The sequence below is a fragment of the Trachinotus anak genome, unplaced genomic scaffold, assembly GCF_046630095.1.
Source record: "Trachinotus anak isolate AG129_WGS33_773 ecotype Australia unplaced genomic scaffold, CSIRO_AGI_Tana_v1 ptg000004l, whole genome shotgun sequence".
Taxonomy (NCBI): Eukaryota; Metazoa; Chordata; class Actinopteri; order Carangiformes; family Carangidae; genus Trachinotus; species Trachinotus anak.
The window spans coordinates 742,549-766,089 of NW_027273855.1; the positions used below are offsets into that span (position 1 = coordinate 742,549).

At 44.0% G+C, this 23,541-nt stretch overlaps 2 protein-coding genes across 3 annotated transcripts in view; both read right to left on the reverse strand.

Annotated features, from left to right (window-relative positions):
• Positions 1-5,535: 5,535 nt before the first annotated feature.
• LOC139619983 (probable glutamate receptor) lies at positions 5,536-15,182 on the reverse strand. Of its 2 annotated transcripts, none has more exons than XM_071475077.1 (10): positions 15,051-15,182; positions 14,555-14,629; positions 12,177-12,208; positions 10,996-11,175; positions 9,489-9,712; positions 8,922-9,019; positions 7,586-7,803; positions 7,253-7,472; positions 6,050-6,300; positions 5,536-5,972 (listed from the first exon to the last, which is right to left on the reverse strand). In XM_071475077.1, exons 2-10 carry the CDS (start codon positions 14,616-14,618, stop codon positions 5,874-5,876), a joined length of 1,386 nt encoding a protein of 461 aa, XP_071331178.1. In that variant the 5' UTR covers positions 14,619-14,629; positions 15,051-15,182; the 3' UTR covers positions 5,536-5,873. The 2 variants fall into 2 exon arrangements, with proteins under 2 accessions (XP_071331178.1, XP_071331179.1); XM_071475078.1 differs by having other exon boundaries at positions 14,555-14,641; positions 15,051-15,176.
• A 1,964-nt stretch (positions 15,183-17,146) lies between these two features.
• The window catches only part of plch2a (phospholipase C, eta 2a), a 189,283-nt gene continuing 182,888 nt past the window's right edge, over positions 17,147-23,541 (reverse strand). The window contains exon 23 of the mRNA XM_071475080.1: positions 17,147-19,984. Within this exon, the coding sequence (XP_071331181.1) occupies positions 18,324-19,984 (1,661 nt within the window). The 3' untranslated portion in view covers positions 17,147-18,323. The remainder of the gene's footprint in view (positions 19,985-23,541) is intronic.

Consider the following 23,541-nt stretch of genomic DNA (forward strand, 5'->3'; position numbering starts at 1 on the left):
GGGAACTTCCCACAGTTCATGGTGTTGTGATGTCAAACATGTGGTTACCATGGTTACCAAGGGACGCTTGGAATGGTAAACAACCACCATAAAACAAGCCAGAACTATGAGTAGTTATTTGTCCTGTGATGGCATGATGATGAATTTCAAATCAGCTCTTATCCAACATTGTCTTTTGCTACCAAACAGGAAGCAAAGGGAGGAAAAATCAAAAGTCCCAAACCCACGGTCAAAGTAACGTGATACATCACAAAGCGCTGTCCCATTCCTCTGTATACCATTTATACAGCGCTCCCTCGCAGCCTCTCACACTCAACCGCCTTCGAAGGTGATGTCAACTAAGTCTGTGAGCGTTCAGGACTTAGGACTTAGAGGGGACCCTGGGACCGGGCCAGTGACTCAGTTCCAGCAAGTGTCCCAGTAAACCATGAGAGTGAGCCAGCAGCCACAACCCCAGGACCTGCAGCCAGTGGTGGACAGTAACTGAGTACAATTACTACAGTGCTGTACTATGACTATGAGGTACTTTTACTTTATGCTACTCCATACTTGTACTCCAACACATTTCAGAGGGTTTTTTTTCCACTATATTCGTTTGACAGCTCTGCTCCAGCTTGTTTTCTACATGAAGACACACAGTGTACGATTAGATTTTAAATTGCACTGTCAAAAATAAACTAATAGTTCCCTTTGGAATTGAAGCAGCTGGAGCTGGAGTCATGTTTAGGATCTGGATGAGATGTTTTATCATTTAAACCAAGGACATGAATTCTCTTTAAACTAATCAGATGTTTCAGGTGTTCAGGTTGAAATCACCTCTGTTTGTTCGTGTACATGAAACTGCAGGTAACCAGATCAACAATAGCTTGACAAAGTGCTTCAAGTTGTCCTGACACAGAAAATAAAGAAAATAATAGGGAGTGGGAGGGGTTCCTTTCCTCCACCTCCTTCATTATTATCATGCACTATATTAGGGCAGCATTCAGATCCATAATAGCAAATTGGCTTTCCTTCATGTCCTGCCTTCAATGGGCTCCCTAGTAATGATATTTTCTTTCATACAAGGATCCATCTGGTCCTCAGCAAGAGAACAAGAGCAAGAGATGAACTGCAAATTTAAACCATCCTCAAAACCAGTTTCTGCCTGATACAACCTGGGTCCAAATGTCAGTTCAGCTGCTTCATGCAGAAATGTCAGAGCTTCTTGTCCTGATTTAGGGCAGAAAAGATCCAGAGGCAAATATTTTAATTTGCAATTATAGAATCAGTAGATAAAGAGTCATGTTGACCACATGATTTTAAAAAACACCTTTTTTTATGCCTTTAAAACACTCAAACACAGATGCTGACTAAATGAATATCATCCACATCCTCATATCTGCATTCAGATGCATTAATAAGCTTTTAATTGTGGAAGAGCGACAGTGTGTTTGCTGGTGCAGTGATGGGATGGTGGGGCTACAGAGGCGGGGTTGGGGGGGGCAGGAAATCTGTGGGATATAAAGCCTAATCTGCTTAGGCACTTCCCCGTCGGCCGAGCTGCAGACTGTGGCTGAGAGGAGTACGTGCAAGCTTAGTGCAGCTGTCAGGAGCTGCCTGCCACCAAATCAATACCAGTCTTTTTCTCCTCCACCTCTCTGTGTCTCTCTCATGCCTCCACCCTCCACCCCCTGTCGTCTCAGCCTCAGCCGTCAGCTTCTCCTGCCGGTGCTAAATCAATGACTCCTGAAGCTGATTAGCAGGTTCAAGTACAGGTCATTTCACACAACCACACAGAACAGACTCACACTAACTGGAACGACTGTGTGCAGAACACAGGTGACGTTTTGACAGCGCTGCCTGGAAATCTTCCTCCACACACTGAACGGAGCAGCTGCCTCCTCAGCGTAGTCTTCCTCAGAGCGACAGAGGAACCTGAGAGTCGCAGTGAAACAGAGGTTAGAGCGTCTGCGTCTCCAGTGATGAGGCGTGTTTCAAATGTTGCGTTGGAAATGGAATATGTGAGGGTGGTTTAGTTATCAGAGGGATTTCAGTCAAATCCTTCAGATGTGATTGGATGAATGTGGCCGGGGTTTGGAGAAAATAATGAAGTGCAAGTTTTTCAAAAACAAGTGGCAAGTTTGCAAAGTTTGCAGCTTCGTGAGGAGCTGCAGAGGACTCACCTGCCTCACCTGTGCTGTCAGAGCAGCAGCAGGAGCGAGTTAATTAGACCTCGTTCCTCGTTCAGCCACGTTTGGTTTTCACAGGTTTATCAGCTGAAAACCAAACACACAGCTCCTGCAGTGACACTGCTCACCGGGATACACTGACAGTCAGGCGAGGTTTTACACGATGTGGTTAGACAGACAGTACAGACATTTGATTGGATACATTTAAGTGACCTCCATGGTCAAAAATATTGTTTTACAGGAAGAGGGAAGATGCATTTTAATATAAAAATATTCAAAAAAAATTTTTTTTTTAGATGAAGGAGATAAATGAAAAAGAATCACAGAGAGACAGGATCTGCAGGATCTTAGCTCCCTGATCATTTTATTTAATACTGAGCTTTACTGAAGCAAACTAATTTTAAATTAATCAAATTACTACAAACAAACTGACATATCTGGGGCCTTTGGGGCCCTTGAGGGTGGGCCCCTGGCAACCTCCTGCTTTGCCTTGTTGTTAAGTCGAGGTTGGAGCTCATCTTTCATCTTATTTATGAAAGTGTCACTGGTGTCCACAGCTGCTCAGTTATATCTGCACCACAGGTCACACGCAGCAGCATTTAACTCACACGTTGTGTTCAGTAAAACTATCAACTGAGTCTGAGACTGAAGGCGAGCGCGTCCACTGTGAGTTCATATATACAGGATGATCAGTGAGACAAAACCCACTGAGCTTCACACCAATAGAAATCCAATAGCACCTCCAAGTGGTCACTTAGCTGCATAACAAGCTGTGAACTGAGAGGCGACGTGAACAGAGCAGAATGTTGTTAATCATTAACGGTTTTACATCAATAAATGACTTTGCTCCAGCCGTAAACCTGGAATATACAAGGGAAGGTAAGTATTTCTGTGTATTCATATAGAAAAGTGTGGAAAATTATCTTTACATGTGTAAAGATCCTGGATTAAAAATCACAAACCATAAATTTGTCTCAAGGGGCTTAGGACACACAGACATGCAGCAGTTGTTAGTTGTAGATTTACAATTTGGAGACAACATCATAGATTCTAAATGTATATGAAGAACATGATCTGTGAGGACACAGAGAAACAAATAGGACCTGAGTTACACCAGCTCCTCTCCACCATGAAGACCTGGAGAGAGGACAGACCACACAAAGACACAGGAGACAAAACCAAGCACATCGTCCCAGGACGACCGACTGTCCAGTGCAGAGCCTAGATTCACTGAGATTGAGACCAACCAGCCAGTAACAGGCTCAAGATCTGGAGCAATCAAAGAAGATCACTCATTGAAGATGAGTTTTAAGTTTGGATTAAATGCTTCAGTGGAGTCAGACAGTCCGACGACAGGGGAGGTTTATGATTTGGTGCATCATTAGAGCCAGTGAGGTGTCAGAGAACTAAAAATATTTCTCTTGGTCACAGACTGTCAAAGACAAGCCATATTTTATCACTATAAAGTGAGACAGATAAGCAGATAACCAGAGAGTTCAGCCATGAGCGTCGTAAGAGGAGAGCGAGTGAGCACATGGGCCAGCATTTATAGTCTGGAAGGCCCAGGTGAAGTGCATCAGCTGACGGACCTCCAGCGTCAACCACTTACCTGCTCAGGTTGCCCAGGACAACCTCCAACACAGTGGGAGGGGGGTCACGTCTTACACATATGGACTGAAAGCTGCTGATACAAAACACTTTCTGGTGCTTTTGAAAAGGACAACAATTTGAGGCTGGTCGATAATTATTCAGAGACCATGGATCAATGTGTGGTTTCTTAAGTAACGCTTTAACCTCAGCAGTTTCAAAGCTTGGGGGGGACCATGTAAACTAATAATTTTTATGATTGTAGGTCCAAAAACTGGCCAGAGGTGTTTGAGTTTAGTTGGGAGAGGGTTGAGGATGCAGGATGTAAGTTTCAAAGCCAACACCAGTTTATGATTGAAGAGATATAATCTCAAAATCTGTCAAAACAGCGATAATCTGGGATTCAACATAACGTTTGACTGGTTCTATGGAAGAAGATGGCAATGAAGAACTAACTTTGTGCATAATCTCATCCACTTTACTGCAGAAAAAGTCTAAAAAATTTAAATTTGGCCACGGTGTCAAAGAGAAATCTGGGATTTTATTTATTGTTACTGATGTTATTCAGTAACGGCTAACAGCAGTAAAGGTTGAGGGTGGTAAATACATCAGCAATAACGTTACAAGGACAGATGTGATGATGAGGGGAGGCAGTCAGATCAGGAACCACTACCCCACAGGACAGAATCAGGTCAGACGTGTTACCTCTGCAGTGGGTGGGCTCAAGCTCAAACTGGGTGAAACCAAGTGTCAACCCACCGTGATGTCACCCACTGGTTTGTGATGTCACTGCTTGTCCATCACCATCTTGGTTTTTTGAAACCAGAAGAAACCATATTTGGAGGAGAAGGTGGAGCTGAGGAGGAGTGAGGGGTGGAGCTGACCTGCTCTGTCCTCTATCCTGATTGTCAGGTACAGTCTGTCAATCACACAGTAGCCCCACCCTAATGCATCCAATGCTTTATGGTCTATTTCCTCTAAATTGGACCATAATTTAAAAAATGAACATCATGATGTGTTGAAGAAGACTTGAAACTAGAGACTGAGACATAAACTCATCAGGAAAACATTTACTGAGGTGATAAATCAGTGAGAAGTAGAAACATTTTCACATAGACTTCAATACAATCAGACTCTGTTTACAACCAGTGGCGTCGCCCCCTGATGGTCAGTAGATAGAATGAAGGTTTAAAGCTCTACAAACTGTGAGTGAGGACCTGGTTTTCAGGTGGACCGGTCACAGTCTGTTGTCCTGGACCAAGCAGCTGACAGCTGATGGAGATGGCTGTAATACTGCTGCAGGTAATATCAAGTTAAACTGTTTAGTCACCTTAGCAACACAGACTTTGGTAAAACCAGGTGGGGAAACTTCATATAGTGGTAAGAGATCATGTGATCTGACCACACCCAGACCACTGATCAGTGCAGGTTTTAGTAGATGTTGATCTGATATTTATAAGAGTCTTGTTGAAGGTGGAGTTTTCAGTAATTGTAAATCTGTAGAGCTGCTGGGAGATTATGTATTCAGTAGAAAATACCGGTGACCTGGGCTTGTGACTGTGCGGAGAAACAACCAATTTTATTTTGAAGGATTTGATCTGGTGTTTTGTGGTGATCTAGGGACTTGTTAGAGAGGAGCTGCAGAGCTGGTGATAACTCTCAACATCTTTCTGATCTGATCTGATCTGATCTGATCGATATTCATATGAAAATATTGATCAGTGCAGTTTTAAATCTGAGGTTATGTTTACTGCTTTTCTGGAAAATAATCACTGGAGCATTTGGGATATTGAGGAATTTATTTGGAAAATACAACCAAACAGAAACTGTTATAAAACTATCGTAGCTCTGGAGGAGACGTATGCATGTTAGTCAGGAGTGGGGCAACATACAACACCGAACAATAAACAAGTCAGAGTGGTTAGTGTTTGCAGTTTGAAGCTCTATGTCCCTTGGTTTGTGGCCTAATCTGCATAGCCGCTGTTCTGGACGAGTACAAAACACACTGGACAAGCACACAACCCGTGGAAACACAGAAACACAGAGAGCTGGTGTGAACAGGACAGAGCTTCTCAGCTTATTCTCATCTTATCAAAAGCTAATGTGTAAACTTTCCCTTTAGGCTTTACTTTTCTCGGGGCAGTCTTGCTCTGCGCCCTCCCCTCCGCTGCCGAACCTCCGGTTCAGCTCTGCTGTCAACACCGAGCAGCACGATTTCTGTAGAGGATAAGAGGAAACGGTCAGTAACAAGCTCGGAGCGTGACGTGATCACACCCTGTGAGACCTTTCTCTACCTTGCCGTCCTTGGCTTGGTGGTGGGCTCTGGACACGAGCTCCAGCAGGGCCAGCAGCAGCCCGATGCTCAGTCCCAGGCCGAGGAGGAGGAAGAGGCCCTTCAGATCGTTGGCCTGCAGGGCCTCGGAGGCGTGGTCCCCCTCCTCCCCCATGCAGCTGCTGGCCCACCACTTGTCCCGCAGGTACGTCAGCTCGCCGGACTCGCTGAGCTCCAGGATGGCCATGGTTAGGTTTTTGACCAGCGGGGAACCTGGTGGTAAAACAAAGAGGCTGTTAACAAACCGATGGACATGAACCTGCTCTAACAGCCTCCTACATGGATTTGCTCCCATTCATCCTGATCAGGTCTGGCTCACACTCCAGTCCAGTTCCAGTTCAGCCCAGAGGTGCTGGGTGGGCCTGAGGTCACCCAAACCAAACTGGGGCGATCATTTCTCTCATCTGAGTTTCCTGCTCATCACATTTAAGCTTCACCAGCAGTAGTGAGAGATTTACAGACCTTTTACCCTGGATTTTGCCCCTTAGGCAACATAAAAGCTGCCCCTGCCTCCTTCAGGCCAAGATCTCCTTCAGGCTGTATGAGCAACACCTGAAAAAAGAGCGAGCTGAAAGAAGCTAAAAATAATTATAATAATAATCATTTAGCTGTTTTTATGTTTTATTTTATACAACAGGTTACAACATGACAAATTAAGAAATAGTGTGGATAAATTCACCAGGTATAAATGCAGATCTACAAAAATCAATAACTTAGTAATTGTAGCAGTTAATAGTCTCAATTTGATGACATGTACAAATTGGACTAACAGATCACGTGTCAGTCTGTCCTGACAGAGCTGGTGGTGATGAAGATTGAAAAAAAGAAAGCTTGAGCGAGAAGCAACTGTGCAGTGTCACACAGGTGCTTCATTTGAAGCAAACAGAAACCCTGTAAAGAAAGAGGTGAAAACTCCAGCAACACATGCACTGATCACCCTGATGGTCCTGGAACATGTTGCTTAAATGAAGTTCTTCTGTTTGCTGCAAGTGTTGCTGGACTTTTTCCTTTCTCCATGCACCTTGGAGACAGAAACCAACCTGTGGAAGCTCTGAAAGATGCAGTGTTCACCTCAAACTTCAATCCACAGGATCTGTGATTCATATGTAATCCAACCTACATCACAGTGGTGGTGAGTGAGTGAGTTCCCAGGATGAGGACTCACCCAGAGGTGCTGCAATGGCATAGGCTCTCATAGCGACAACTTCCTGCGATCGGGTTAGTTTACAGTAGCGAGCCACCGCCAGGTCCAGAGACACGGCTTCACCGATGAAGGCGAAGTTTCCCTCCTGGGCACGGCGGACACCTTCCTCCATACTGGACACGTAGCTCTTCTTCCGCTCCATGTGCTGGTAGATACGACGATACACGTTGTTCTTGGAGTTCTGTGAAAGAAAAAGAATAAAAAATAAAACATTTTAACCCTCTGGTGTTTCACTGTCTCACACCAGCTGTAACAGCTGTAAACATCTGGTTAGTCAGGAGCTGATGACCGTGCCTTAAAGAACTGCATGGTGGATCCAGCCTCGACTGTGCCGTAGTCCATCACATCCTGGTTAGCGAGGTCTTCGAAGCTCTTGATGGAGACGTGTTTGCTGTTGGAGTGCAACATGGCGTTGAAGTTGCCAAAGTAGCAGGCCAGCAGCATCACAGCGAAGACCCACCAGATGGCGCTGACCAGACGACCCGACAGGGCTTTAGGGTGAGGACCAGCACCTGAGAGTCCACAGACAGCTGAGGTTTGGCTGAAAACTCTCTTATTCATAATATACTGTAAATTCATGCTCTGTTTAAAAAAGTAGAGACAGGGTAGAGATACTGGATTCTGTGCAGTTCAGTTTGCAAAAACCTTAAAGCTCCACACAGTCTAAAGGTAGATGTCCATGTGTTTGTGATTATAAAGCAGGTCTAGGTTCTATATTAATACTGTGAAAGTATCAAAGCCTCAGTCCACAGAGAAATGCACACAGCCTGTATTCAGACACTGAGCCTTAAAACCAGCCGTCAGGACTTCTGGAACTTTGTGATGTCACAACAAAGCAGTCACCACCCTCAGCCATACCCCAAGCCCCGCCCACCTGGACCCACCATCCAACCTTGCAGGATTTGGTATCTCTGACTGTTCACCTGAAATCTGCTGTATTTTTACTGGACCATTCAGAAAACAGTCAGCCAATCAGAAGAGAGCCTCAGATCCTCTCTTCTGATTGGCTGACTGACCTGTTGTTACTAGAGCTCCAGAGAGAAGCCTGAGAGAGGAGATGTAAAACTACACTGAGATGTTTTTTGGTTCTTAAAACCACAGATATATCTTCTGATGGAGATCAACACTTCAGATAAAACACAGGAGCAGAGTAAAACCTGGAGCTTTAACACACAGTGTTGTTCTGCTCAGTTTCAGCTGATGCAGAACAGAAAAAAGACGACACTTGATGGATGGAAGGTCGTACATGATGCAGCATGTTTATCAAAGCATCGCACCATCGTATATGTTCACCAAACAATGTTAAAAAATGCAATTTCCTCCAAGATTATAGAAACAGCAATAAATGAATAAATTGTATGTATTGGAAATGATTTTACTGAATTTACTGTTTGATGGTAAATACTGATAATGTTCCTCTACAGTACTGTTGTAAATCCTTATGATAGGAGATGGAATAATTAATGGGAGTGTGCTTCACATCACTGATTTACTGAGTTTTCATTCATAACCTGGAGCTGCCACACTGAACATTTCAATCACCATCCAATAATAAGGCTGCAGCACAGTCCAGAGAGAGGCAGTGTGTGTCTCAGTGGCTGTGGCCCCGTCCAGCTGACTGCTGGCTCACCTTGCAGGGTGAGAGCTCCTGTGATGTACCAGAAGCTGTGCAGCAAGGTGAAGCTGTGCTCCTCTGCGTCCGGCTCGGCCCATTCAGTGGGACTGATCCTGCAGAAAAGCACAAACACAGATCTCACAGCAGCAAGAATCATATGTCTGTATCTGATGTCAGTGGAGATACTGACAGGAAAACTGCCACACAATCTTCCACATGTGTTGTTATAAGTTATGATAAATCAATGAATATAAATATTATAATATTTATTATATGTGTCTCTTTGTGGTTGTTTTGATTGAACTGAAGAAAATTCAGCTTCATACAGAGGATCAATCCAGGGGCCTGGGGCCTGTTCAGTAAACCATCCATGTCCCTTCTGACTCTGGTGGGGAGGGGCACCAGGGTTGACCAATCAGATTCTGAGAAGGGGTGCGGTATCTCTAAGTGTAAACACCTCCTCATGCTCTAACAACCCCCACATTCCCCAATACAGCGCTGAGGACGCGGCCTCTGTGTCCTGGAAGCTACACACGGAGACATCATGTCTTCTTGTGGAGACGTTTTGAAGCCTGCGCTCACCTGCCCACCAGGAAGATGCAGAGACCTGTCAACAGGAAGGCGATGAGGACGCCGACCCACATGTCGGTGGAGAAGGGGGACAGCAGGCTGAAGGTGCTCTCCTCAGAGGCCGAGTCTTTGCGCATGATGAAGCCGATTCCTGTTTGCATGAAGGGGGTGGTCATGTCCACATACTGCTCTCTGACTGCAGTGAGGGTCAGAGGGGCCACAGCCAGGTCGGCCTCCTGATGGACGGGAGGGGCAAAGGAAATTATGATCTGTTCTGTGTAATGATTTCAGTTTATTTTAGCAGAAACTGTCATGAGGGAGAAATGTACATTTACATTGTGTCTTTAAAGACAAGACAGTGAGACCTTCTCTGACCCTGTCCTGTGCTGCATCCTGCTTTCATAGGGAAGTGATGCTCATGAACTTGTCACTGAGGACATACAGGACCCCCCCCCCCACTACAGGGACAGACTATGAATCTCAGTTTCCGGTGAATTAAGAGCAAATAAAGAAGCAGAACTAAAAAGTAACAGGAACCAGCTCAGACAGGTGGAACTAAGTGAATAAAATGTTTGTGTAACTGTTGATGAATGTGTTGGAATAAAGCTGAAAGAAGTGACACTGTGTTGAGAACACCTGGAACACCTGGAACACCTGGAACACCTGGAACCTTCAGTAGTCTACGTAGGTGATGTACTGTAGTTACACAGTTAAAGGTGTTGGTACCTGATTTGGTGCCTTTTCATTCTTTTTTTACCTTTTGCACATCAAATACAGTAGAACACTGGTCCTCAACCTTTTCCAACTCTTAGTCCATTTAAAAATCTCAAATATGTTGGTGGCCCACATCCAAATAATGCCTTCTTACTTTTTATTTTAATGATAATGACTGAACATTCAGGATTCAAGTGGAAGCAGGAGAAACATGTAGGAAGCTCGGTTTTTCTTAGTTTGACGGAGAAGTCATCACTTGTAAATTCACAATGTTTCTCGACTCTGTTTCCTTATAACTCTTCCTGTTGTTACCCAGCTCTCCATTCTGATTCTCCACAAAATTAGCCTGAGATAGCAAACAAGTACACGATGTGGTCCGGCAGCGATGCCATAAAACCTCCTGTCATTGGCTGATCACAGTGAGAGGCGTTAATATGAGAGAAAAAAAAACATATTGTGACAAGGTTAAAATTTTTAATGCTTTTAAAGATTTTTTTGTTTTAAAAAATTTAAGTACAATATATATAATTAAATATATAAATATATACAATTACAATTTCAGTAGTCTACTCAGTGGACTTTAGGACTTTGATTTTGTTGATTAAATTGTAACTGTTTTGCAAATGATTTGTTAGGGCACTTGCAATACCTCTGTGGTCCACCAGTGGGCCTTGGCCCTCAGGTTGAGAACCACTGCTGTACACAGCATGTGTGCCCTGAGAATGTGTCTGTGTCAGGACAAAATGATTTTGAAAAAGTGTTTACATGGACTCTACTGTGCTGAACAGTTGAGTCTCTGACGTACCTCTCTGATGATCTCACCAATCATCCCGTTCCAGTTGCCGCTGGGGTCCAGGGCCCCGTAGCGATTGTCCTTGACCAGGTGCAGTTTGTAGCTGAAGCCCAGCTTCTTGGACAGCTTAGAGATCAGATCGATGCAGTAGCCCTCCAGCTCAGAGCCTCTGCTCATGGTGTACGGGTCTTGCTGAGGAAACACAACAAACGACCTCATGTTTAATCGCTGTGGGAGAACTGGGTTACAGCAGCAAAGGTGACGGAGTGATTCATAGGTTGCAGAACTGTAAAATCTAATTGTTGCTTTTAGGTGAAAATCTTATGACTTGATTTTTTGCCACTTTTAATTTGTTCATCCCTTTGTTTTACTATCAGGAAAATCTCTATATTATACTGCAATATTACTAAATATTACACTGCAACTCATGTGCTACAGCAATATTCACATAAATCATTTGTCTTCTTTTCAGCTTTTTTTCTAATTTAGCAATTTCATTTTCTTGTTTTAAGATCCAGATCCTCAAAAAACCTCAGAAAATACACAGCTTGGGTCTTTTTTTTTCTTAGTTTAGTCCATCATTTCTCTGAGTTGTGATTAACACTGTTGCCTATATAGATATTAAAGTGTGTGCTTTGAGCTCATCCACTTGTGGGCAGATGGGGCCTCCTGACTGCTGACAAACTGAACTCCACAGCAGTGACTCAAAATGAGGCTCTCTCCCCCTTAAACAACCAATAGACAATTTGCAATGACATTGTTGAACAGTGTTGTCTATTTTCAGTAAAGCTAAACAGCGTTCGGCAGGAAACCTCCCTGAAGGGGCTTTATGTGTTGATGAACACTGGCTTTATTATAATGACTAATAATGAATAGTTGATGAAAAGTTATTTATTTAAGTGTTTTTTAATCTATATTTTGAAAATTACAAGCTATTCTATTAAAATTCTTTAAATTTATATTTTGAAAATTCTACTAACGTAATGATTTTAAAGTTAAAAAGAACTAGAGGTTTGAAAGAAAAAGTTATGTTATTTATTCCTGAGAGAAAGTTAGTTAAACCCTTCTGGCAAAGACCAAGACTTATTGTTTCACAAAGTGTTGGTCGAGCTCAGAGAACTGCGTTTCACAGCTGCACGAGGCCGCTGCCACCTTGGCGTTCTGGTGGAGGGAGTAACACAAAGGAACAATACCTTTATGGTGGTGATGGATAACTCCTTGGCATCTAGAATGGAAAAAAACAAGCAGCACAATAAATTCTGGATTCCTGTAATGAAGCGAATCAACATAATCAAGCATCAGTACAAAGATGAGAGGATTTACTTGGAGCCACTTCTTCTGGCTGATTAGTGGTTTGGTTTCAGGTCTACAAGCTTATGTGCAGAGCGGCTTCTGAAAGCTTAATGAGGCGAATTGTTGCTTTGACTCCCCTTCATGTGTTTTTCTCTCAGCCACAGCAGCGAAGCCAAACAGCCACTGGGACAATGACAGTCTTGTTGTCGGCTCTTTTTCAGGAGATCTGAGAAAAGAGCTCCACACTGAGAGCGGACAGTTGCAAGGTACAAAGTCGGGAAAGGGGGGGCGGGGGGGATCAAAGTGGGGACCCGTCCTTAAGGATGTGTTTTGCCGTTGTTTTTGAACCCCCCACCCCCCGCCCCACACACCAAGAGTTGCTGTAGCTGTGACCAATGGCATTCGCAGCATGACCAGCAGGCCCTAACATGCCCTGCCAGGGTCGATGTGAGAAGGGGGGGGGGGGGGGGGGGGGGGGGGGGGGGCGGAGGTGCCAGGGGTGCAAGTTCTTCATAACTGCATACAATAACAAAAGCAGACCCGGTTGGGTCATATAAAGCCCCTGACACCCTGTCAGCCTCCTCTAGAGAAGATGGCAGGACCTACAGTCTGCGGAGATGCCTGTCAGTTCACCGCCTGCCTGCAGAGTCCTCCCCCCACATGGTTAATTGATTTATCACAGTGCTTTCTGGACCGTAGCAAGGCTGCAGCCCCTCCACTGGTGAGAAATGGGACGCTGCCACAGAGGATTATGCCCCCTCTGTGCTTTGATGGGACTCCAGCCGTCCAACAGGGCCAGTGGGGGGAAGAGGCAAGTGTGAGGAATGATTTGGGAGTGAGACCCCGCCTCATAGGTCGGCCAGAGATCGCTGGCACTGAGCTGAGCATTTACTCTGCACACAGTGCTCAGAGGCGGGGCTATGGAGGAGGAAAGCATCTCATTGGTGGGGTCAAACCTTAATATGTGAAGCCACAGAGTACCAGGGGCCAGTGGCACAAACCATCGTAAGGTTTTCTTCAAATATTCACATAAGTTTTCTCTTACACTTAAGGAACCACTTAGTCCAACTGCTGCACAAAAGACCTTAGCAACCAAACTAAGGAAAATAACTAAAGGTACCTCTGATATGACCAAGTTTATGGTGATAAATCAAACAAATGGTCTCCATGGAAACAGCAGAATTTTACGTAAGTAGACAACTTAAGGTGTTCTGTGCAACTGACCCCCAGAGCTTTTCAGGATGTGAGCTGGTAAAAATGTCCGACCTGTGGTTCTTTAACAGGACACACTCTGGACTCCCATTGCACTGACACTGGATGTAAATCAGGAGGTGCTGAAGCCTCCACTTCACTGGGCTAATCAGCCCCCCCCTCCTAAACCAGTGCCAGCATGAAGATGTAAACCCCTCAGTAACAGACACAGTGGTGCCACAACACAACATGCAACCAAGATGAAAGATCTAACTCGAGCAGTCACTTCCACAGCTCAGAGAAAAGTAGATCAATAAATGCTTGAAAAGGTATTTCCACTCCCTTTTTGTTTGTTTTTTAAATTTTTAATCTTTTTACTTATTTGGGACTATATATATATATGTGTCTATATAAGGAACCATAACACTCTCTTCTCTGTCCAACCACACCCTGTGAAGGATTTATTGCACATTTTATTCTGATGTACCCAAACACAATAAAGGCATTTTAACTATATCCATTGCTGTGTGTGAATGTGCCTGAGAAGTCCTGAAGCTTCCCTTTGTCTAAATTTACTCATTTTCACCGTGAGTCTGTTGCTGTCTATCATTTCCTGTCAGCACCAGCTCACAGGTTGGTTTCGCTGGTTTCAGGTATTGTTCTGTTCTCTGCTCAGTGAGGTTGAAGTCAGTGACATTGCTTTTTCCAATGCAGCAGTTGTGCTTCTAAGAAAACTTTGCAGAATGAAGAAAGAAAAAAAAAAGAGCAGGCGCTGCTGTGTTTGTTCCGAACGGCCGAGAGGGAACAAAGGCAGCACAGAGCCAGCCTGTTTCTTCAAGACAGGGAGTTAAAATAGTTTAACTTTTTTTTTTATATCTCTTTGGCAAACGCAGCCCTGAATGTAGCAGCAGATGTGGTGTTTTGTCCTGACAGAGGAGAGAAGAGCAGTGATGCTCAGTGCAGCAGGTATAAAAGAAACATCAATCGACAACCCAGGACCCTGATCTAAATGACCCACGTTCCACCATGTGTTGCAGGGGCAGGTTGTGTGTGTGTGTGTGTGTGTGTGTGTGTGTGTGAGTCTTACCTGCAGTGACCACCCATGCAGTCATGGCTGCCACACAGAAGACCAGAGCAGTGCAGCCTCTCATGTTGCCACGACCTGAAAATGAGGCTGATTAACACATTTCTTTAAACACAGTTTGTTTCCCAAAAGCTTATAACATTTACAAAAATAGATAGAAACAGAAAAATACTGTGGTCAAAAATTCAACATAGAAACTGCGGCTTTTGTGAATATATTTGCAAATTCCTTGTGATTGTTACAATGATTTATTATATTCCACAGACCTTTATTAAAACATCTCACCCTGCAAACACACTACCCACAACATCCACAATCCAGTCTTCACTAGTTGTGCCAACTGTCTATTATGTTTGAAGTTTTTTGTTTTCTCAGTCATGTCATGTCATGTCAACGTCACTTGTTTTCTAATTAATACCAATTAATATTGGTGAGATAATATATAAGATAATATATATAAGAATATATAAAATAGTCTATATAACAAGAGTTTTCTTACCTCAGTGATGTGGATTAAAAGGTTGGAGGGACGACTCCAGGACAATGTTTGTACTGTAGCTAACAGCCGGTGGGGAGGGTTCTGTGCAGCAGAACGTAGTGGGGTCTTATATGGGGGAGCACAGGGAGGGAGGAGATTAGGATCTCACAGGGAAAATAAATCCATGATTGTGGGGCAGAGGTTTTGGCAGAGGAAAAGTCTGAAGAGAGATGATATGAAATTATTGGAGCCAGATGTATTCTAGTGTCGAATTATTCGAGCACCTTCATGAACAGGAACAATAAACCATGTTCTTCTTCCACCACCAACTGATAAAAAGCAATGGACTGGATGAAATACAGTATACAACTGTCTTAGTATTTGTTCTGCACGCCTGGGGGGCAGGACATCTGTTTTTAGGCTACAACTTCTAGATTGTAATTACCATAGCAGTTCATACACTTGTTATTGCAAGGTTACGTAACAGGATCTTAAGGGAGGCGGAGGAGGGGGTGTGGAGGGGTTAGCGTTGGGGATGGGGGTGGATGCAATGACCTTACAGATGGATGGACTGGAGGTCCCAGGGAGTCGGAGGAGGAGATGATGTTGTTTTGGAACAGTTTCTCTCCCTGCTGACGAACCCTGAGGGACTCCTCAACATAAGCTCAATCTTTCCAGTGATACATCCGTTAATGTAAAGAAGCCATCAGTTGGAGCAGGTCACACCATCCCTGGCATCTGTTATGACTCCTCCAACCCCCACATTTATAAATTACATAATTTATAGTACATTTTAAAAAGGACTGTCCTCAAAAGCTACGTCCTGTTTCTACAGTTTTTAGCATCAGCAAACTAAATTGATTTATCCACACAAAACCTTCAAAAACAGGCAGTGATTTCATCTTGAAAGGACAGACTGAATCACTCTTTGAGACAAAAACATTCTCTCAGGCCTGAAGTGCTAGACGGGCCTCTGAGGTTTTTTTTGAGAGGCCAACCCGTGCCAAACTGTCTAGATAAATACAGCTTTAAAAGGGACTCGGTGGTTTTCTTGGAATCCTAATGAAGCCGTCTTTTGTGTTTGTGTGCTGGCTGAAGCGCAGAAGAGTCTGTGGCGCTAAAATGAGCATGTCGTGCTTCACAAAGTCTTAGAGAGCTGAGGAAGAGGACTGGCAGTATCTGACAGCTCGCCAGAGGTGGCTGTCAGCTTTGGAAACCACAGACTTGACAATGGACAAACCTTTGACAGACAAATCAGTGTCCATGGAGGGGACTGCATGTTTCACCAATTTCTCTCTGGTTTTTAAGCCCAAAGGTCTTTGAACTTTAGGTCAATTTTACCAGGTCATTGTCGTCCACATTAAAATGTTTTTTTCAGAATTGATCAGTGTTTCAGTGGTTGTCAAGAGGTCTGCATGAATCCATTTCTGATGTTGTTATTATAGTATTTTAAAGGTCCCATATGTTACTGATCTGATTTATCTGAAGTGTTGATCTCCATCAGAAGATATATTTGTGGTTTTAACAACCAAAAACCATCTCAGTGTAGTTTTACATCTCTCTCAGGCTTCTCTCTGGAGCTCTAGTAACAACAGGTCAGTCAGCCAATCAGAAGAGAGGATCTGAGCCTCTCTATCAATTTTGCTAAGATATAAGTTCAGAAGGAAACATAAGTATAAGTGAATTTTACTCCACTCAGAGCCACATTTCAGGGTCTAAGAAAGTCTAAGTAAATAGTTTTGTAGACTAAGAAGATCTGATCTCGGGTGGCGGGCGATACTGAAAAGTTGTTTTTCTCTCCTTTAATGACTGGTTGAGCTTGTTGTCTTTGTTCTGGGACATTCTTCCTTCCTGCAGGGGGTCTGGTTGCTTTTTTTTTTTTTTCTCCGCAAGAGAGGTTGAGAGAGGTGACCCCTGGTAAACACAGACCCAAGCAGAGTCCATAATTAGAGCAGCAGCAAGCACACGCTGCCAAAACCAAGGCCAGAGGCTTTTACATGTCAGCTTGTATAAGGCTCATTTTAACTGCTCTGTTAATGACTCGTCTTTGTGTCTGTACTGAGACAGCTGTTGATAGATTTAGAGTAAATGAAACAAATGAGCTGTGAAACCTTCAATCATATTCAGTTGAGATTTATTCAGGTCATAATTACACAATGTTTGAATTAAATATCATCCCTAAAATTTTGCACAAAGAACTGGCATGGCAGTGCAAACAATACAGCAGGTCAACAAATAAACGTGCTTCCATACAGGTCATTTCCATCTTGTTTTAGTACTATGGACTGATGTGAACACGGGGGTTTCAGACATGATGCTCTTGTGACCACCAATCAGACAGTCCCAAAAAGGAGTTTAGAATATTAACAAATCTTCATAAAAAAAAGTATTTGTAAAATAAAGCACAGCCTTAGAATAAACATTACAGTGCATAAAAGACATGCAGTCAACTAAAAAAAAAGGGCTAAACTTGGTACGGAGGAGTCTACCACGGCTTTTAAGTACAGGATGTCAGTGCTGTGACATGCCACAGGTCAGGAAGGTTCGCAAAATATTGGCAGTTCCGTCAAATTACGATGTAACCACTACACAGAGAATACTAAATGAAGAGCATTCTTCCTGCCTTTCCATTTTTTTCAAAGACACAAGAGACGAGCCTCAGACTGTACATTACCTTCAATATGATACCATGCCAGCATTTTCAAAATATTGCGAGTGGATGAATGGGCTGATAACAACGCCTTGACATGAAGTATTTATTTTAGTCAAAGTACATCATTACAGTTGAAGTAAATAAAAAGAATGGATCATTTAAAATCCTGTCCTCTAGTTGTGATCTATTGCTACTGTCTTCTCATGTGAAGTTTCCCAAAAAAAAAAAAAAAATTCTCAAACATGAGAGTAGATCACAGTCAACATAAACAGCCATATAAAAAAAACTCCTGGTTATTTTTCACTAAATACATTCTGGCAATGATCTAACATTTGGTGCAAACAGATGACAGTGCTGCAGCAGCTGCTTTTAAAAGAAGCGTGGAGACGATGTTTTCTGAATGCACAGGATATAAAATGGATCTTGCACAAACTCAAGACGAAGAATTGTTTGTTTGTGGGATCAGTTTCTCTGTGAGATAACTGTTGAAATGATCTGCATTATGAACCAGTTTTCTGTGAGAAATTCTGCAAGATATGCAACTTTTCTAAAAAAAGATTTCTACTTGACATAAAACTGGACTGTATTCCAAACAAGTTTCTAGCTGTGTCTCTCACGCTCGGTTCCAAGTCAGCCAGTTCTTAGAGTTTGAGCATGAAAAAGACTTCACTGTTTTCAGGGTCTGGAGAGGACTGGGACTGTCTGGGAGAGGGGGATCCCAGGGGGGTGAGCTGACTCAGCAGGTCCAGGCTGGTGCAGGGACTGCGTGCCACGCAACACGCCCCTTCGGGGTTTCCCCGCTCTTCAATGGGGCTAGCGCTACTTCCCCTGCCAATGCTACCACCAAGGCTAAAGCTTGCACTCCTACCCTGGATCAGACCCTGGAGCCTCTGCCTTTCCTGGGCCTTCTTGGCCCTGTTTGCAATGTACCGCACCCTGCTTTGGCTCCTTGAGGAGGTTCTTCGCACCAGGGTCTCATCCACAGGCTCCTCCTGAGACTCTCTGGGCCTGTTTTCTGGGGCAAAGTCGCTCGCAGTCAGGGGCTCCACGTCAGTCAACTTCCGGAGTTGCTCTGTCAGGTTGCTGTGTGGCTGAGATTTCTGTGGGCTGCCCCTGCGGAGCTGTTCCCTGGTTGGCCTAACAATGAAGCTGCGGCTGATGCTGCGGTACTTGCTGTCAAAGTTACAGGAAATGTCATCGGAGGTCAGATCCCCGAGGCTTTTGGACATGGAAGCTGTAGCTGTTGGGGTTGTAGCTGCGGGGGACGGCCTGCTGGCTGTAGACTGCTTGAGCCCCTCCATGTAGAGCCGGCTCCAGGTGTGCCGTCTTTGAGTCAGTCTGCTGGGCAAGTCCACAGAAGCTACCTGCGGGGGCTGCAGTGGTCGGGGCTTAAGCTCGTCTTCAGGGCACTCGCTTTGCTGAAGGTTGGGGTTTGACTTGCTCTTGCTGACTCTCAGGGCATCATAAGAGACTAATGCTGAGTGACGGCAGTTGACCCAGGGAGGGTTGCAGGTACCGCTGGCTGAGGGCAGGCTGGTGAGGCTCTTCCTGGCCAGATTAGGCAGGGACAGGTCAATGACAGTGTCACTGGAAGAGATGCTAGAGGAGGAAGACATGCTGTCACGGTGGCTGCTTGGCTCCAGCTTGCTCCAAAGGCGGTCGTTCATGGTAGCATCTGTGCAGACTTCTGGTACTGCTGACTGGGCCTGTCCCGCTGAGGCTACAGCCACCCGGACATGGCCCTCACTCTTTGTTCTTCTTACTGGTGTGTGTGATGCCAGATTGCTGAAAGGTGCCCTCCTGGCCTGGGCTGTCTGAGCTGCAGGGGCTGCAGTAGACCTTGCAGCAGCAGAAGGCTCCACTCTGGGGTCAGACTTTATCACTGCTGGATCAGTTTTCTTCTCTGTGAGAGTTTCTTGGTTTTCCCTCTGTTTTGATGTGTTTTCCATGAATGAGTGAGTGCTTCTGTTGTTCAGGGTGTCTTGACTGCATTGTGACGGGACAGTTTTCTCAGCAGGGTTCGTCAGAGGGAGCAACGTAGTTCTGGAAAGGGTAGGAGGTTTCTTAGGGTCTCCGCTCATTTTGATGGGACTGTCCACCACCCCATTTGAAGGATAAGCCAATGGGGAGACTGCATTTATTGCTGTGGATGGTGAGTGCAGTGGTGTAGATGAGGAATGATCTGAGAACAGTTTTTCTTCTGGAGCAGAGACAGAGCAGGGGAAATGTGTGTTCCTGGCGTCTTCAGAGTTCAGCACAGTGAATGGAAGAGGGGGAGCTGGTCCCTGCACTGTGGAACATTCTGTGGAGAGAAAAATAAAAATAAATTCATCACCATCATCAGTGGTGAAAATCTTCTGGCTGTGACACGGTATCTGCTTAAAAACGCACAACTGGAGTGATGTGGATGTTGCTGTACGGTCATCACTTGAAGTTAAGAAGATGATGTGAGGGTTCTGCCTTAAGTTACGTTTGACCAAGACGGATCACTTCTACACAGAGAGCCCAAGTTATTTAATCTTACTGTCCATTCCCTGAACTTTCAACTGCATCTCATGGCCAGTACATTTGCTGATGGAGGCTCTGTGGGGACCTTTAAGGCTCCAGAAAAAGGTCGATAAACTGACCTCCAGTTGAGATTATTTGGTCAATTACACTTTTTTGCTCAAACCATAAACAATAATTTCAGTTTATTACAATTTAAATGTCATTTTCTCCTGTGACCGCATGGTCTTGTTGTATATATGTAATTTGTTCTCTGCTCTCTCTTGTGAAAGGTTAATTATGTAATTAAAATAAAAGGTAATTTGTTTCTCATAATAACATGATACTAACATGATACCAGGCAATATACAAAGCTTCTACTTATGAGAAAACACTTCTCTGCAGAGCCCCATTTATGTTCAAGACTCATCCCTGACACATGACGAAGACTGCTCCGACCTTCTGATGCTCCACTCTGCTTGTGCAACCAACGATGTAGCTGCTTATTACCATCTTGATAAAAACCATCTTGATAGTACTGCACCACTTTAAGATAGCAATGCGCCAACAATGCGCCAGACCACACCTCAACCAACATTTTAAACACCCAGGGGTGCTCAGATAGGTGGAGGTGTATTTGCTACTTAAACAACGTGAGTGCTGGATGGGAGAATGACAACTGTATCGGTCTGAAACTAGCAAAGACAGCTGCATTTTGCTTTACGTTGGGTGTTAGTTGGGTGTAAGGTCTTCATGTGTTAAAGAGTCACATCTCCTTCACAGTTCTTTCTATATTAATGCAAACATACTCAAATGAAAGCTGAGACTGGAAAACAAAATATGTGCAACTGCCCAAATACTAACAGACTGGAATTACCCTTTAACTCTCAAAACAGTGTCCAGGCCATAACACTGTGAAGGGATTCTGTGCACACTTCACAAGCTTCATGGCCTGTTTTCCACTGGCCCACAGTGAGTCTCTGTCCAGACCTGCACCCTATTCACTCATGTGAACAGCCAAAGGTGCTCATTATTTCCGCCATTGTCATTCTGAGTTAGCGCATTTCAAGAATATGTGAAAATGAAGGAGAATATGGATCTGAAACCCCAACTCACCCCCACAGGTGTGACACATGGGTCATGAGAGAAGCAGGCTGGTGAGACAGAAGCCCCTTCTACACAGATATTGTGGTATTGCTGTTAAGAAGACGACACATTGTGACACCTTTGCCTGTTTACACTAAAACAAACAGAGGTGTCGTGATGCCGTCACTACGTGAGATTCTGGAGAGCAGGTTCAGGCAGCAGAGGTGTGACTCGTAACACAACAGCGTTGGTGTCTGTCCCATTTACACAGATATCAATCCAGCTCTGTGACGGCTTCCACTGCTGCTATTAATGTGGAACAATAATGCCCCCCCCCCCAGTCTGTGTTTGCACCTTTGATACAGAACAGAGAGGTGGAATAAAGACGCAACATTTCCACCTTGAATAGGCTGTGTAAAAGGGGCTAGTGAGAATGATGGGTGAAGTGCAGGTGAAGGTGTGAAGGATGTATTGAAGGTTGCATTCATGCATTCAGCAGTTTACCTGGCTCTGGTCATCCCCTCAATTCTGCACTAGGAACAGAGAAAGCATGCAAAAAGGGACAGACAGGAAAAAAGGAGTTTAGCAAAACTGGAGAGAAGAGGGTGAATGAAGGCAAGGAAACAGTTTACAGGACAGAGAAAGCATCTTATCCTTCTCCAAATCAACAAACATGGCATGTTTTACCCTGAAAAGAAAGACAAGAGATAAAGCTGCTGACACAGAGACTTATCACATGACTTACCAACAAGTGCACTATTTGCCAGCATCATATGACTAACAGATGTCAGCACACGTCAGCTATTGTAAGGAGGCAAGGAAACTTCAATTCAACTCCCTAAACATAGTTAGTTTTCCCAACGAGATTCATTTTGATAGTTAAAACACTGATGGCCATCACATGATGGACTGAGAGGCTGAGAGGAGGGGGTTTCTGTAGAGCAGCTGCTGTTCAGCAGGAACTCCCCTGAAATCTGTCATGTGAAGGAGGAGGAGGGGGTGGTCACCTGAAGGCACCACAGACGTCAGAGTCTTGTGACTTCCAGAGCTCAGCCAGTAGTTGTAGGTCATGGACCCCAAATACTGAGGTTTAAGACTGAGTGAAGGTAAACTACAACACCTGTGGATGTGACTGGAGTTGGTGGTGGATTGGACTGCATTATACTGACAGGTTTTAGTTTTACCAAAATATTAGAATCACTTTTTTAGTAGAATGTAGCCACTAAAACAGCTGAAATACCACCACTAATACTTTGACGGAATATTACAGCCAGTGTTCAAGTTGGAATATTTTGAGGAAAAAGGATTATGACTTAATATAAAGAATATAAAGAAAAGAAAAGACAAAGTCATATTTAAGAATAAAGTCATGGTGTTGTTCACAATTAACCACTTAATTATTAACCAAAAGTAAGAAATTTTACAGATCTATACATTTCATCAGCTGAACGGCCTGGCCTGTTTATCTGCCTGTCTGACTCTAACGCTGTGAGCAGCAGCCTGGCTGTTTACTCAAGCTCATTTCTCTTCATCAATCAACAAGTGATTCTGCTCTTCTGCTCTTTTTTAATCACACGTAGAGCTGATCTTTATATCAATGTCATGAATTTATAACACAGAGCTTTTTATGTGTTCCTGGATCAGCGGGGCGTGGCTTCTTCTTGTGTGATGACCTGTCAAGAGGGGCTTCTCTCTTGCTTGTCTGTCTCGCTCTGTTTGGACAATTAGTCTTATCTACTAGATGGCAGGATGCTGTTCTGGGTGGTTCCAGTCTACTTTAACCAATGAGTGTTTGTATTTTTTTCATGGGTTACAGACACTCGTCTATTCTAGATTGTACATTTTAATCTTTTTAAGCGTCGGCTACCGGTTGGTTTGGATCCCTAATTGTAAATTATATTTGCTCAGATTAAAAATTCTTTAGATCTTTGCTGTCTGCAGTCACCATTCATTCAAACAGCTACAGTTACTCTTTGAAATACACTTCAGCTCTGCAGCTGCTCCTGCAGAGATTTACTGACTGATGAAGATGCTCTAAACTGCTTGTCTGCAGAGAAACCAGTGTTGGGCTGTTTTCAAATGCTAATTTTGTGGAGGTTACAGAGTTTACAGAGAAAGTCGAGCAGAACTAGCATAGCGTTGCTAACAGATAAAAACGAACACAACATCAAGCTCTAGGTGAAACACACTTTTGAATACATACACACACAAAAGCCTAGAACTAGACTGACAGTGTTTGGTACTGGGAGGAACAACTATTTGTAGGCTGGTGAAGTGGACTAAATGGGG

Excerpts from the sequence above, each read along its gene's own strand:
- LOC139619983 (XM_071475077.1), bottom strand. The coding sequence starts at position 14,618 with ATGAGAGGCTGCACTGCTCTGGTCTTCTGTGTGGCAGCCATGACTGCA. Across the intron at positions 11,176-12,176 it reads TATCCATCACCACCATAAAG|CAAGACCCGTACACCATGAG; the intron begins GTATTGTTCCTT and ends GTGTTTCCTCAG. Across the intron at positions 5,973-6,049 it reads ACCAAGCCAAGGACGGCAAG|AAATCGTGCTGCTCGGTGTT; the intron begins GTAGAGAAAGGT and ends TATCCTCTACAG.